General features: G+C 41.2%; 1 protein-coding gene across 8 annotated transcripts in view; it reads left to right on the top strand.

Moving 5' to 3' along the window:
- ATE1 (arginyltransferase 1) overlaps window positions 1-16,230 on the top strand; it is a 157,582-nt gene that overhangs the window by 38,913 nt on the left and 102,439 nt on the right. For all 8 annotated transcript variants that reach the window (XR_002082696.2, XM_019459643.2, XM_019459644.2 and 5 more), the window contains one exon: window positions 7,870-7,902. Coding sequence is in view for 7 of the 8 variants with exons in the window: in XM_019459643.2 (XP_019315188.1) it covers window positions 7,870-7,902 (33 nt within the window). In the remaining variant the exon portion in view is untranslated. The remainder of the gene's footprint in view (window positions 1-7,869; window positions 7,903-16,230) is intronic.

The raw sequence follows: 16,230 nt of genomic DNA, 5'->3' as shown, positions 1-16,230 counted from the left end.
TTGCAAATGAAGTTCTGTTTTTCTTTGTTTCGTTTTTCCATTGTAATTCAAATATTTGTTCAAATGAAAAGATCACCTACGTTTGAAATTTTATGTTTCATTAGAATTAGTTCAAAGGAAAATAATATTCAAAACCAGTTTGGTTCATCAGTATGTAATTTTAGTCTTTTAAAGCCTGGTATACCACATAAAACTTATAAAGGGTATTACTTGAAGATTTATACATATGGTTTTGTTTGTTTGTTTTACCGTTTATTCAGTTTTTTTTTTTTTTTTTTTAATTTTTTTTTTCAACGTTTTTTATTTATTTTTGGGACAGAGAGAGACAGAGCATGAACGGGGGAGGGGCAGAGAGAGAGGGAGACACAGAATCGGAAACAGGCTCCAGGCTCCGAGCCATCAGCCCAGAGCCCGACGCGGGGCTCGAACTCACAGACCGTGAGATCGTGACCTGGCTGAAGTCGGACGCTTAACCGACTGCGCCACCCAGGCGCCCCACCGTTTATTCAGTTTTGAGAGAGAGAGAGAGAGAGAGAGTACAAGCAGGGGAGGGGCAGAGAGAGAGGGAGACACAGAATCTGAAGCAGGCTCCAGGCTCCGAGTTGTCAGCACAGAGCCGGATGCGGGGCTCGAACTCACAAGCTGTGAGATCATGACCTGAGCCGAAGTCAGACGCTTAACCGACTGAGCCACCCAGGTGCCCCTAAACATTTATTTCTGAATTGCTTTACTTACAAGGGGAGAAAAAGGAACTGTGGCTGTTTCTGTGTTGTTGTTTTCTTTCCACTTGTAATAGAGCATCCTGCCTATTCTTAGAGTATATCTCTCTCCTTCTGAAAAATTAGCTCATTATTCTGTCATAATGTGTAGCATACTTTGTGCTGTTACACCTACTTCTAAAAATCTGGTGCCAGAACCCGAAGAAACTCGCAGTGCTCAGCAGAGCGTCTGGCACCGAGTAGGGGCCCAGTGAGCATGCGCTGCAGGAGTGAGCAGCCGAGTGGCTTGTTCTTGAGAAACAGCTGGAGAGGGAGCTCACCTCTTGCCAAATGGAAAACTACTCAGAAGGAAAATCGTGTTCTTGAAACTCGTGACGTGAAGCAAAAGGAGAATGCAAATGATGTCAAAAGCCCTTGACAGTTGTCCTTCTGTAATAAGTAAAAGCTGTTTTGGATTTCCTGAAAGAGAGTGTTGAGAAATCTGCCTACAATGAGTTAAGCACGTGTTAGTGAGTGCAAAGCTCAGGTGATAGGAGTAATCTTGTCGTTGAGCACAATTTGTCTTTAGCTCTTGTATGTTAGCTCTGCTTTTGCCATTAAATCTGCGGAACCTCAAGTTTTATGACCTCCTGGTAATGACCTAACAAGCGAACAATACCGCCTATTGATAACTAGTCTAAACAAGGAGAGTTTGTGTTTTTGCTATGGTAATTCATTTGATATGCCAAATAATTTTAGGCAACTGCTTGCACGACTAAAAAGTAGTTGACTTTATTTTAGTCAGTAGTTGTAAAAGTAAAAAGTATGTATTCTATACCTATTTATCCAGAGCATAATTCTGCCTTAAGGGAAATAGGGGAGATATATTTGTATAGGTCTGTAAATATTGGTGTGTGTGTGTGTGTGTGTGTGTGTGTGTGTGTGTGTATTTGTGTATATATATATGTTTTTATGACAGTCATTCTAGAAATTGGTCAAAAGTTTATACTTAGCATGGCTCCATGTTCGTTTCTTCTGGGCTGTGGAGAAGCGTGATTTTTCTATTCAGTCATATAAACATTTAATTCTTAGCATGTTCCAGTCACTGTGGTAGGTTCTGGGGATGCAGAGGTGGATAAGACATGGTCCTTCGTTCATTTTAGCTTAAATAAAATGAATTTAAAAATTCTTTTAAAAACATCTTTTCATAAGTTTGCATTAATATCCTAATGTTAAAATACTAATAATAAAAATTATTGGAAATATATGTACCTAGTGTGATGTGGAGACACTGGATCTTGCGTGAAATAAGTGATTTGATAAGTGTGTAAGTGGTACCTATAACCATTATTAATATGTTAATAGAATTAAGTATTAGCTTTTAGTAATTAAATAATACTTAAATACTTACAAATAAAAATGAATACTTAAATGATAAATTAGTGATCATATATTCTATTTCTTAGTATCTTGACCAGAGGGCTTTTGTTTTATTACTTTAAGGTTTTATTATTTTTATTTATTTTTAACAATTTTTAATGTTTATTTATTTTTGAGTGACAGAGAGAGACAGAGCACGAGCGGAGGAGGGGCAGAGAGAGAGGGAGACCCAGAATCTGACGCAGGCTCCAGGCTCTGAGCATTCAGCACAGAGCCCGATGTGGGGCTCGAACTCATGAACTGTGAGATCATGACCTAAGCTGAAGTCAGATGCTTAACCGACTGAGCCATCCAGATGCCCCTGTTTTTATTTAGAGTGAGAGAGAGAGTGAGTGAGAGTGAGTGAGAGAGAGTGTGTGCTTGCACGGCTGAGGGGCAGAGAGAGGGAGGGATAGAGAGAGAATCCCAAACAAGCTCCGTGCTGTCAGCACAGAGCCTGATGTGGGGCTTGATCCCAAGAACTGTGAGATCATGACCTGAGCTGATACCAAGAGCCGGACGGACATTTAACCAACTGAGCCACCTAGGCAACCCTAATCAGAGGGCTTTTAAAATAAATTTTGTTTTGATTATTGTTTCCTGCTGATTTTTATTTCTAGGTTTTGTATTTTCTGCTTATCCCTAATTCTTACCCGGATATTTGGAAGACACCCAGTTTTTCAAGGGCAATTTGAATTCTTTCACCCAACTTAGTGGCATTTAAAATGATCCCTGGTTTTGCCTTCAGTCTCTTGAGTGGTTGTTTCTCAAAGATACTTACTGGAGGGGCTCAGTCGGTTAAGCGTCCAGCTCTTGATTTTGGGTCAGGTCATGATCCCAGGGTCATGGGATTGAGCCCCATGTTGGGCTCTGTGCTGGGCAGGGAGACTGCTTGGGATTCTCTCTCTCCCTCTGCCCCTCCCCTGCTTGCACTGTGTCTCTCTAAAAATAAACTTAAAAAAAGAAAAAATCTTACTGGAAGTTTCCCTGCAGGAAATTAAAGGTGTTCCTGGAGGACACTGGCCCTCCTGAGAAGATCAAATGAGAAGGGCACAGGTGGTTTCTTCAGTGATAGCAGTTCTTGGTTACTGGTGACTGCTTCTCTCTGGTTATGGCATCTCACCTTGACCAGATGTGATCCAATTCTACAAAGTAGCCAGAGGCCATGAAGAAACATAGGGGAGAAAGGAAAGAACGTGAATATTCATTTATTCGTTTATGAATTAAATCATGAAAGAATGAATGCATGTAGTCATTTAAGCAGCAAATATTGAGTCCCTGCTTTGTGCCAGGCATTATTTTAGACTCTAGGGATGCAACATCGTGAACAAGACAGAAAATTTCTTACCCTCAGATTATACGCTAGTGAGAAAGATAAAAAGTATAGTGTCAGGGTAATATGTGCTGACAGTTAATGAAGAAGAGGGGAGGGATAGAGTTGGTGATGGTGACAGTTACCTAAGGCGATGGGGAAGAGGCTCTGAGGGGAGGGGCTTCTTGGCAGACGCCTGGATAAAGAGCCTGCACCTGTGTATTTTGTCAGGCGGTATGTTTCAGTCCACAGGAGAGGCGGGACATGCTCACACGGGGGCAGGGACGCTGGTGAGGCTGGGGAACAGAGCATGGGATGTCCTCCTCATTTATGTTACTTGTGAATGTATTTTTCTTTTTTTTTTTTTTTTTTAAGTTTATTTTGAGAGAGAGAAAGTGAGCACAAGTCGGGGAGGGGCAGGGAGCAGGAGAGAGAGAATCCCAAGCAGGCTGCAAGCTGTCAGCAAGGAGACCCGACCTGGGACTCGACCCTGTGACCTTGAGATCAGGGCCTGAACCCAAATCAAGAGTTGGACCTTTTTTTTGTTTGTTTGTTTGTTTGTTTTAATGTTTATTTATTTTTGAAGGAGAGAGAGAGAGAGAGAGAGAGAGACAGAGTAGTACTTTGTATGAGTACTCTACTTGAGTAGTTATAAGCAAGTAGTTCTAAGCAAAGCAATTCTACTTTGACAAATAGGTATAACTCACTGATGCTCTTCAGTTTAGAAAAAAACTGGCTTATCTTGTAAAAATTGCTGTCTAGTGTTCCTTTTTTGTTAAAATATAGGAATTTAACATGGTTCCTGATGAAACAGGAAAGGCATTTGAGGAATATAGTAGCTTAAATTCTTATGTGTTGAATGTCTTATGTTACGAAGATCAATAGATGATTATCGTTGTACAGGAATATTTTGACAAAACCGGTAGTGGACGTTCTTTGCTCCCTTTGTTTCCTACCCTGCTGCCCCCACCCTTTCCACCAGCATAACTGGCAGGGTTAACAGCAAGGCTTGGGAAAAGAAAGAACTTGCTAATCATAACTGACAGGAAGTTAAACTACAATTTTGTGTGCTTGGAAAACTGTTGAGAAAATTTTGGTAAGCGTTAAGTGCTTCTCTGGAAGGAATGATGTGTTACCGCACAGCTACCGATGTGGCTGGAAGTGGTGAGGACGCTTGGAAGAGAAGCAAGGTCAGTAAGTAGCTGTGGAACATGAGACTGTTCTGGGTCTATCCTTTTCCCTTTTTTAGAGGCCTGAGAGATTTTTGAAATAGTACCGAGGCTCTTTATGCATGGATGCTAAATACAGAACATAATCCGTATTTTAAAAAAAAATGCGAGAGTAGACAGAATCACTGACAATTAAAATTTTTGTGAATTTTAGCAAGTGAGTCCCAAGTAATAATGTTATTAATGTTGTTATGGGAAATCTTACCTGTCTGCGTTTGAAAAGCCAAATATCAGGCTGACTGTTCTGTTTCCAGCTATATTAAATCAACATTTCTTAGAAGTGGTCTTTAAAATAGACACATAGAAAGACAAAAGACTATGGCTGTATTTACCTCCAGTTGTTTCTAGAATGATGAAGTACGTTCCTGTCTGTAAAGTCAGATATTTTATAAACATAGTAAATTCTTTATTTTCTCAACATTTTGCCTAAATATCTAAAATAGGATCTTTCCTTAAACTTACTAGCTAACTGTGCCCATAACATAATATTTTTAAAATAGCTACATTAGTATAACCGTGTTAGAAAAGTGGTATTAATGTGGATTGTTGACGGTGGCCATAATCTTTGTTGTTGTTGTGAGAGTAGCACTGAGCCATTTTCATACTGATCAGACGCTGTGATGGGATTTGTTAGAAGGCCTCTGTTTCTAGATAACATGTGTCTTTTTCTGTTGTCAGGTACAGTGTATGTACGAAACAGATTTTGCAGTTATGTTTGCTCTTTTTATAGTTCTTTTTCAGAGTATTACCATTTGTCTTGAATGTCATGTGTAATTTCACAATGAAAGAATTTACTAATTAAATGAAGGGCTCTGGCAGTGGGTTTTCTGGTGCACTAATCAAGAAGCAGCATTTTTGGACCTTTCTCATGTCCTTTGAATAGGAGAGTGTGCGCCTTGTGATTTCTTATTCTGTTTTTACTGCTTTGGGAATTCAGAACTTTTACTTATTAGTACTTCATGTTTTGGCAGCTCCCAACAGGGTGAGAAATTTTAGGTCTGTTTTGAAAAAGCTGTGACAGGAGTATTATATACACCTGTGACAAAGATGTATGTAAGTTATTGGAACGGCAAGGAGACCTTAGTTTTCTTGGAGAGTAATTTATGTGCTTCTGTTTATTGTTATTTAAAGTAACCTCCATCCCAACTGATACATCACTTGCTTCTGAAACAGAACTACTCCTAAGTTCTCAAGTTTAATGTGTAACTGTAGTTAGCACGCACATGGTGGAGAAAAAGCACAGACACTGTGAGATAGTACATTTCTCATTCTGAAATACACATTCGCCGAACCTCATTTTTCTCCACTGTTGCAACTAGCTGGCCTTTCAGTTACCACTTTTTACTCCTAGGAGGAAGGGTAGGAGGGCTTGTCTCTTGTTGGGCGACTGTGAAAAGAATCTGAGACCACAAGGTTGCACTTCAAATTTCAAAAGAATTAATTTGTTTCCTACCAGCATTATGAAAACTTAGAATTTTGGTATATCTTAGGGGCACCTGAGTGGCTCAGTGGTAGAGTTTGTGACTTTGATCTCGGGGTCATGAGTTCAGACCCCACGTTGGGCATAGAGCTTACTCAGAAAAAATAAAGTTGTGGTATATCTTGCACTTTCAGAAAGTTCTCTTTTTTTTAATTTTAATTTTAATTTTTTTATTTTTTTATTTTTTTTCAATATATGAAGTTTATTGTCAAATTGGTTTGCATACAACACCCAGTGCTCATCCCAAAAGGTGCCCTCCTCAATCAATACCCATCACCCACCCTCCCCTCCCTCCCACCCATCAACCCTCAGTAGAAAGTTCTCTTAACAGTTAATATCTAATTGCATATTGATATTTAAATTAAGAAAATACTTAAGTACACCCTGTTACCTAGGGCCTGGATGATACTAGTTAATTACATGGCTTTGGTGTACGTTGCTAGCATTTTACAGACGTAGTTGCTCTAGTTTTGCGGGGAGGAAGTGTCTGATCGTACTTTTTTAAACTTTATTATAGAAAAATGGAAATATTCACAAAGTAGGAGTCGTATAAGGAATCTGCATATATTCATTTCCGGTCCTTGCCGGTTTAATAGAACGGCCGGTCTTGTTTTATCTGTACACTTCCCTACAATAGTTTCCTCCGACCCCCAGTGATTTTGAAGGAAATCCCAGACATCATGTAATTTCATTGAGAAATATTTCAGTGTGTATCTCTAAAGGAGAATCAAATTATCTGTATTCCCTATGAGTACTAGCTAGCTTTGTTGTGGAGAGGAAGTTCAAGAGTGCTTGGAAACGGGCCTGCTATTGCATTTTATTGTGGTTGTTTTGCATTTAGAAAGATCAAGAGTTTATACTACTTGGGCATTTTATTATTACAGTAACTCTCAAGTAACTCTCAGAGGATTTGAAATGTTGATTTTATAAATAATACCTAAAAAACATTATGAATTAGCATCATGAATATGTATGAAGTTGTGTGACAGTCCTCATTTCTGAGCTGACCAGCAGCTTGCTTTGTGGTCTGTCCGTGGCTCCCCGCTGCCCCTCCAAGATTTTTGTTTTTTTCTTTAAATGCTGAGAACCAGCAAGTGTATAACGCTTAGCATGTTTCACATTTGAGCTGAAATTCTGTAAGCCTCCCTGTGTCAAAGAAAGCGACAGCAGAGAGACCAACGGTGCACGTGGGCTGCACAAGAGAAGGGAAGACAGGAGGGGGTATCACGGCAGCCAGGCCCCCGGGTGGGGGTGACTCCCCTTTTTCCCTCTTGCTCACCCAGCCTCCTCTCCTGGTCTTGACTTGTTAGTTTTTTTCTTGGTTCCCCTTTAGTGTCTGTCTTTTCCTTCTCTCAGCCTTGACTTAGTTTTGCCAGTGGCATTCATCATCAGGAAGGTTGCTCATCCCTCCCTTGGAAGGGTTGTAAGATGAAACTTTAAAAAATGAAAGCTTTTAGGACTAATTTGTTGTGCTTTAATTTGGTTTCTGTACAGGTTTTTAAAAATGTTTACTTTAATTCAGGTAGCTCAGTACCAGCTATGGGTAGATTGAACTTTTTTCTACCTGTGGATGAGTTACACAATGTATTAAAACCATTAATTTTAGAGACTTTAAGGTTTACTTTAGATGCTGTTACTGAAAAAACATGTAATAATAATTTTTCTTTTTTTGTTGTCTTTTGCTGCCCATTTATTGGATGAAATGGATTCGGTTCAAATGTGGCTCTGCAGTTCACAAGATTCCTTTGCAGCTCACCTTTGGAGGTAAGCGTTTATTCACTGACCTTCATACTAGAATTGCTAATTGGACACGTCACTATTGGTATGTTTTGTTAGGCATTTATTTGATAGTTTAGAGGTGATCATTTTGTTTTCACACGTATGAATGTTGATGAATGAGATGAATTCCAGTAAGTTACAGAACTGTTCACCTTTATAACTGGTCGTTGCTTCTTTTTAAGTACATTTTCTTTCTTTAAGCAAACTGAAATCAGTCTTTCATTGTAAAAAGCCTTATTGTATCTGCTTCCTTAGTAAGTTACACTAGCCTTACTCTGTCTTAACTGTGCTGGCGTTAAAAGAGAGCTAGAGGGGTCATGGGTGGAGGGGGCGTTGTCAGGGAAGTTTCTGTTGGTTTAAGAGCGCTATTTCAAACCCCCAAATTGATAAGGGAAGAGCAAAGGACTTACTGAGCTTCTCTTAAACACAGGCATGTTCTCTCCCTCTGTCTCCCTTTCCCTCCTCCCTCCCCCTCCCCCTCTGACTCCCTTTCCCTCCTCCCTCCTCTCCCCTCTCCCTCCTTCTCCCTTTCCCTCCTCCCTCCCTCTCTCCCCTCTCCCTCCCCTCCCTCCCCTCCCTCCCCTTCGTGCCCCTCCCCTCCCTCTCTCATTGCTTCATCCACTTTCACATTCAGCCATCATCAAGGTTCTGCAGTGTAGAGAGGAGACTGCAGTGGTAACATTGTGAGATAAAGGTATTCAGGGCGGCAGCTGTCCTGTGAGTTGATGTGGATAACCGGTTATCCGGATAACTTGTAGGATAACTTGTAGAAGTTGGGTGAGGCTTTGAGGAAGGAGGAGGAAAGAGAAGGCAGAGGAGAGTGTGGAGAGATGCTTGCACTCAGAACCAAAGCTTGATTTCAGAGCCTACCTTCCCTCACTAGCCACACTGGGCAAATCGCAACTTCCCTGAACCTGGCTTTCCTTATCTTTGAATGCAAATGATAATTCCTCCTTCACCAGTGAAGCAGTGGACATGGCAGCGGTTTTGAAAGTGCTACTCAAACCTTAGTAATATTTTGTATTTTCCTCTTGGGCTGTACTGCAGCCCACACAGTAAGACTCTGTTTCTGCCTTTCCCTTCTCTTACTTGGGAGTAATGGAGGCTTGGTTGGCCCATGAGTAAGTCATTGCATTTTTTGGTTAATCTAAAAGTGGAAATGGTAAGACTTCATGGTTATTAAAATGAAATGAAATAGCGTATGGGAAACACTGAGCACAATGCCTGTCACATAGAATTTTAAGTAAAATTTAGTGCAAAAATTAAAATCCAAACCATAAGAAACTTGACGACAGTATAAATTATATAATCTCCTCTTTAGTTGATGAAGCATTTTTAAAGCATAGCAGAATGAGAAGTATCACAAAGGAAAGGATAGAAAAATAAGATTTGCTTCTGTTAAAAATCCTTAATTTTCTTCATGAAAACAGGTATAGTTAAAAGGCAGTTTGGGGAAAGTGTGATAAAAAGGTTATTATACTTAATATAAATGTACTATTTTTTTGCATGATTTTTGGTTGGATTTTATGAGATAGTTTATGTGAAATACAAATGGTAATAAATGTTTTAAAAGTTTAACCTTGTAAGTAATCAAACAAATGTAGTTTAAAACAATAGTGATACATGGTTTTTTACCTATCAAGATATCTTTTTTTTTTTTTTTTTTAAATGAATGCCTGGGGAGATGGGATGTTTTTAAACTTTACCATTTACAGAAATGGGTTTAGGCATCTATGTTAAGACCTATAAATTCATACCTTGCAGTTGTGTGCTTGAATAATTCTTGTCTAAGAATCACTGCCAGAGAAATAAAGTTGGGGACAAAACTGGCATAAATGTTTATTATAGCATTATGGTGAAAAATTTATAAACAGTGTAAATGAGGAGCATTAGGAGAAGGTCAAGTAAATAATGGTACAGCTAGCCATATTATTGATAGAACATTCTACAGCCATTAAGATAGGCATCCTGCATATACGTGTTGGTGAGTACATATTGATGAACAAAACAACGTAAGATACTTTTGCTATGTTGAGATAGAGGTAGGGTGCAAAATTATAATGCAGATCTCAATTGAAAAATAATTTAAGCATACAGAAATTAGTTAGGAAGGAGATACACAACATGTTACATTGTTTTACCCTTTTCTTTTCTGTGAGGGAGCCACAGTGGGGAGAAGAGATACCTTGGTAGGTTTTTAGCGGTGGCTCTTATAGTCAGCGTTTGGGAAGTACATCAGGGAAGTCTCTGATTGATGTGCAAACAGGGTCTAGTCTTGGGGGGGAAAAAGGCAGGTGAGGAAATTGCAGGAGCTCAGGTGAGGAGAATGCTGATGAGGTTTAAGGCTGGACGCTTGATTTCAGCAAGAGCTTCTGAGGAGTAACCAGGAAGAATGGTCTGACTGATTCGGACACGGAGTGAATAAGGAGGCTGGGGCTTGATGTCCACTGCGTTGGGGCAATATCACTAAACAGTGGCAAAGAGACTTCTGAATAGATTTCACTTACAGACTTCTCTCAAATGCAAGCCCGATGAAAGAGGACCCTGTTTTTCTTGCTGCCTTGTGTTTCTAAGTATAGTAAGTAGTACATCGGAGGCAGTGGATAAATATTTGTTGAGTGGATGGATGAACGAATGAATGAATAAGCCAGGCGGGGCTGAGGCCGCAAGCAGCAGGCTTTTTATCCATAACTTGGCAGGAGTCAGCTAAACACACACGAGGCCTAATATTCGTGTTTCAGTATGGTAAACGGTCTTCCTGGCAAGATTGTAGCCGTTGAAGATCAGGATCTTTGTCTTTTCCATCTTTGGATGCTCTCAGGGATAGGGCTTAGAGTTTTCACAACCATACACCTAGAGTTGCACCGAACAAATATTTTTTAAAATCACATCTGGCTAAATATTGGGAATCCCTATGTACGGAAACTTTAATTTTTGGTGAAAGACAAGGGAAGATATGATGAAATTTTAGTGATAGTTTTTGTCATCTTCTGACCGATCTGCTTTTTCCGCTTAATAATCTAGAGTTGTGTTTTACTTGGTTAAATATCTGTTTTTGTACTGAGCTTATGGACATGGGAAAGGGGAAAAAAAATCAAAATTAGAGATGACCAATGTGCTTTACTTTTCTTGAAGTATTTGGGAAATACTTGGAGAGCTTTCTGTTGAAATTTTGCTAGCCTGGAGTTTCACGGGGCGGCTGCCTGTGGGCAGAGTTAGTGGCTGCTACCCCCAGATTTCCAACAGCACTGAGCTCAGGATTCTGGTCCCTTTGCCACTACGCAGAGCCTGAGAGCCAAAGCAAGCCAAAGTTGGAGAGTGTTAGGAGTCCTAAATGTTTAATTTTGCCATTGGGCTTATGTTTTAGCTGAAGAAGGAAAATTACACATGTGGTAAATACCCAAACACCTTCCGTAAATTTGATCAAAAGAAAAATAATTCTGGTGGAGATTGTAAAATACATGAGACTTGCAGTTGAAAACGAAGGAGACTTTAAACTTCACTCTGTCCACAGAACTGTGAATGAACCATGTCCCTTTGTTGTAAGTCCTAAACAGTTAACTGCCACATGAATCTAACGAAATTGTCAGGTTATAGTAATTACATCAGTAATTTGATCTGCTGTCATTTGAATGGAGCCATGTGTGGGGAGTCAGTTACTTCCCTCTGTGGGGCTGACCCTTTTACATTCCTGTAAGCTGAAAACTAATAGAGCTCATTAAGCTTTATGGGAAAAGAGCTTTTATCACCTCGTCAAGTCAGGCAACATATTTCCATTATATTTCTAATTTCATGTGGCTCTGTGGCTGCTGATGTGCGCTCCCCTGCTAGGTTTACATCGGACCTCTCCCTCACAGACATTTTTATTGACATTTCTGAGTCTGAATTACGTTTTGTGTGGCACCACCTACAGATGTCTTCAATTAAATGTAGGTAAATAAAAGGGATTATATATCAGAGGCTAAAAGATTCTTGAAATTCTCTTCCGAATCGGAGTTGGCCAGCCAGTCCGGTAGGGTGCAGTCTCGTTGGCCCTTTGGAGGCGGAGAGCTGTAGGAGAGGTGTTTGTCTGACGCTTCACCCTGTGTGCATGTAGGTTGCTTAGGTTTCTGTTCAGGTGTGTCCTTCTGTTCCTTGATTTCGAACCAGTTAAAGTCTTCATTCAACAGGTATCGTAATAGCTTAGCGAAATGTTGGCACCTGTAGCGGATGGGTACCAAGCTAAGCTCTTGGCTTCTGCTGTTTTAATTCTCACAGGGTGTCGGTGGCATAGATGTTCCCAATTTCGTTCTAAGAAAAATTGGGCCCAGAGAGGTAGATTGGCTGAGCTCAACGTCACAGCTGTTGGTTTGTGGCAACAGTAACAAGGTAGAAAGGAGAAAATGGAATACTGCCATAATATCCTTTTTTAAAAAGTTTTTAATCCCAATTAGTTAACGTACAGTGTTGTATTAGTTTCAGGTGTGCAATATAGCGATTCGACACTTCCAGACATCACTCGGTGCTCATCGTGACAAGTGCGCTCCTTAATCCCCATCACCTGTTTCACCCATCCCCCCTCCTGTGGTAATGCTGTAAGATTGTTATACTACCCGAAGTGATACAACATTTGAAGGAAGACAGTGATAAGTTCGAGATGTATTTTGTAAACCCAAGAGCAAGTTTCTCAAGCTTGGCACTCTTGGCACTTGGGATCGGTTAAATCTTTTTTGTGGGCGCTGTCTTGGGCATGGGGTCTTTCTTACCGACATCTCTGGCTTCTACCTGGTAGGTGCCATTAGCACCCTCCCCCTGAGTTGAAACAGAATGTCTCCAGACTTTGCCACATGTCCCAGAGGGGTAAATTGGCTCCTTGTCGAAGACTGCTGCCTTAGGGCAGCCTTAAAAACAAGGAGATACAGTTGATAAGCCGATAGTGGAGATCATTGCCATGAGAACATGTTTTCAGTCTCATGAAAGGCAGAAAAAGAAGGAAAGGTGAACAAAGAATAAGTGAGATGAACAGAAAACGAATAGCAAGTTGTCCACTTGAATCCAGCCCTGTTGATGACACTAAATAGAAACGATCTGAACCATAACTCTGCTATATGGACGTGTTCTGTATCTGCACTGTCCGAAGCATGTATGTAGCTAGGGGTCATATGTAGGTATTAAGTTCTATTGAACACTATACCCAGGAATTACAAACTACATATTTTTTTCAGATACACAGGGAACATTCACTAAGATGAGACCATTATATATTATGGATTATAATCCATACCATTATACAGATTTGTGCCATTATACAAATTTTAGTAATTGAAAAGGATTGAAATAATCTCTGGTCAAAATGGAATTGGGGCACCTAGGTGGCTCAGTTGATGAAGCGTCTGACTTTGGCTCAGGTCATGATCTCATGGTTCGTGGGTTCAGGCCCTGCATCGGGCTCAGTGCTGACAGCTCGGAGCCTGGAGCCTGCTTCGGAATCTGTGTTATCCTCACTCTGCTGCTTCCTGCACTCGTGCTCGTTCTCTCTCTCTCGTTCTCCCCTCCCCCCCCCCCACACTTCTCAAAAATAAATAAACATTAGGGGCGCTGGGTGGCTCAGTCGGTTTAGTGTCAGACTTCAGCTCAGGTCATGATCTCACAGTTTGTGAGTTTGAGCCCTGCCTTGGGCTCTATGCTGAGCACTCAGAGCCTGGAGCCTGCTTCCGATTCAGTGACTCCCACTCTCTCTGCCACTCCCCCACTCGTGCTGTCTCTCACTCTCAAAAATAAACATTTAAAAAAAAAGATTAAAAAAAAATTAAATGGAATTAATTTAGATTCAGTAACAGAAAGAACTCATAATAAGGTAAACAGTGTAGTTAAAAAAAAAATAGGGGCACGTGGATGGCTCAGTTGGTTAAGCATCCGACTCTTATTTTTGGCTTAGGTCATGATCTCACTGTTTGTGGGATTGAGCACCACATCAGGTCTGTGCTGACAGTGTGGAGCCTGCTTGGGATTCTCTCCCCCTACCCCACTCACTCTTACTCTCTCTCAAAATAAATAAACATTTGAAAAAATAGGCAAAAACTTGATTATATATTTCACCAGAGAAAACATACAAATAGTTAATAAGCATATGAAAAGATGCTCACCATCCATTAGGGAAAGGCAGATTAAAACCACAAAGAGATACCACCACAAACCCACTAGAATGGCGATAATCAGAAGACAGTAACAGGTGTCAGCAAGATGTGGAGAAATTGGCAACTGTATACATTGTGGCGTGATTGTTAAAATGCTATAGCTGTGGTTTCACATTTCCTCAAAATATTAAAGATAGGGATACTATATGACCCCAAAATACAGGAATATACCCAAGCAGAAGGAAAGTATACATCCAAACAAAGACTTGGATGTGAAAGTTCACAGTAGCGTTATTCATAATGGCCAAACCTGGAAATAATTCCCAATGTCCATCAAATGGCGAATGGCTAAATGTCCATGCGTCCAGTGGAATACTGTTCAGCAATAAACAGGCACAAATTCTGATCCAGGCTGCGACATGGTTGAACCTTAAAAACATTATGCTCGGTGAAAGAAGCCAGACACAGGAGGCTGCATATTGTGTGTTTTCGTTTAAATGAATCACCCACAAAAGGGAAATTCAGAGAATCAGAAAGCAGATCAATGGGATTAGAGGTAGGACTAGAGGACTGGCTGCAAATGGGTCTCACAGGAATTTTGGGGGGGGTGGTGATAGAGATGGTCCCAAATTTCACTGTGGTGATGGTTCCACAATTCTATAAATTTGCTAAAAATCACAGAATGCAGGTGCACCTGGGTGGCTCAGTCAGAGCGTCCAACTTCGGCCCAGGTCACGATCCCATGCTTCATGGGTTTGAGCCCTGTGTTGAGCTCTGTGCTGACAGCTCGGAGCCTGCTTCAGATTCTGTGCCTCCCTCTGTCTCTGCCTCTCCCCTGCTTGCACTCTGTCTCTCTGTCTCCCAAAAATAAATGAATATTAAAATTCACAAAATTAAAAAAAAATCACCGAATTCTACACTTAAAATGGGTGAATTTTGTCGTGTGTAAATAAAGCTGGGGAGAAAAGGCGTATATCATTTCTTCATCCTTTAGTTTTCTAACATGTGTAGAAAAGATCTGATTCAGCTTGACATCTTGCATCTTTGCCATGTCCCTAGTTGTGGTGTAGACAGGTGCACACTTGCAGTATTCAGCAAGGTGGTATTCTGTATTGAAATAGATATGTTTTAATTAATATTTAAATATTAACTATGTAGTTAATAGTCTCAATTTACATGTTAGCCATTAGTATTTTTTGATAGCTTAGAAGACCGTCTTATACAGAGTATGAGTGGGGGAGGGTCAGAGAGAGAGAGAGAGAGAGAGAGAATCCGAAGCAGACTCCAGGCTCTGAACTGTCAGCACAGAGCCCAGCAGGGGGCTTGAACTCACTAACCGTGAGAGTGTGACCTGAGCCGAAGTCAGACCCTTAACCAACTTGGCCACCCAGACACCCCCCGGCCCCCTTTCTCCAAGCTTTTTTTTTGAAGTTGAGAGCTCTTTTCCTTCTCACTTGGAGCTCTGTGGTAAACTGGGGCAGTGTGTCCAGTTAGGTGTGTGGATATGCACCGATGGCAAGCTGCACGTAGCAGGGGTGGGGATCTGCCCCCTGAGTCACTGGCTGGGAGCATTCGTTTTGCCGTCGAGAAAAAAAAGGACCAAGAGAAAGTAACCATCTCTGCAGTCTGTCAGCAAATCAAGTATCACTGCTGGGGGTGGCTCTGGTAGATGGCAGGATCTCTCCAGCGGCCAGAGCTCGGAAGAGGGGATGGCTCTTCCCCAAACTGGGTCCTCTGGCATTGGAGGGACCTCATAGAGGTGGTCGTGGAGGGTGAGGTGGAGAACGTTGAGCCCCTAAACTTGGGGAGGGAGAGAGTGCAAACAATTTTACCGAATAAGGGGGATGCTGAGATATCCAGAGAGCTGGCTTGACCTGGAGATCTGTGGAGAGAGGGCTAGGGAGAGGGTTGAGCTGGTGACCTGGGGGAAGCTTTCACCTGCTGTCTGGTAGGGTGTCTGGGAGCACCAGTTGTGTTTCAAGGGCCGGGACCAGGGCAGACAGAGGTGTCTGAACGGGGGCTAGATCTTGGAGAACGGTCATCAGGCTGCTCTTGGTACTGAACAATCAGAAAACAAAAGCTAGGCCGTGGCTTGATCCACTGGGCAAAAGTGAGATATAAATGCTGTTTTTTTCCTAGTTCCGTGGCTTGGGAAAGAGTTCTGTCATTTTCAGGCTGAGTCCCACATACTGTGGAA

This window comes from Panthera pardus, unplaced genomic scaffold (genome assembly GCF_024362965.1).
Source record: "Panthera pardus isolate Hobbes unplaced genomic scaffold, ASM2436296v1 HiC_scaffold_22, whole genome shotgun sequence".
Lineage (NCBI taxonomy): Eukaryota > Metazoa > Chordata > Mammalia > Carnivora > Felidae > Panthera > Panthera pardus.
This window is presented reverse-complemented; position numbering and strand designations above follow the sequence as displayed.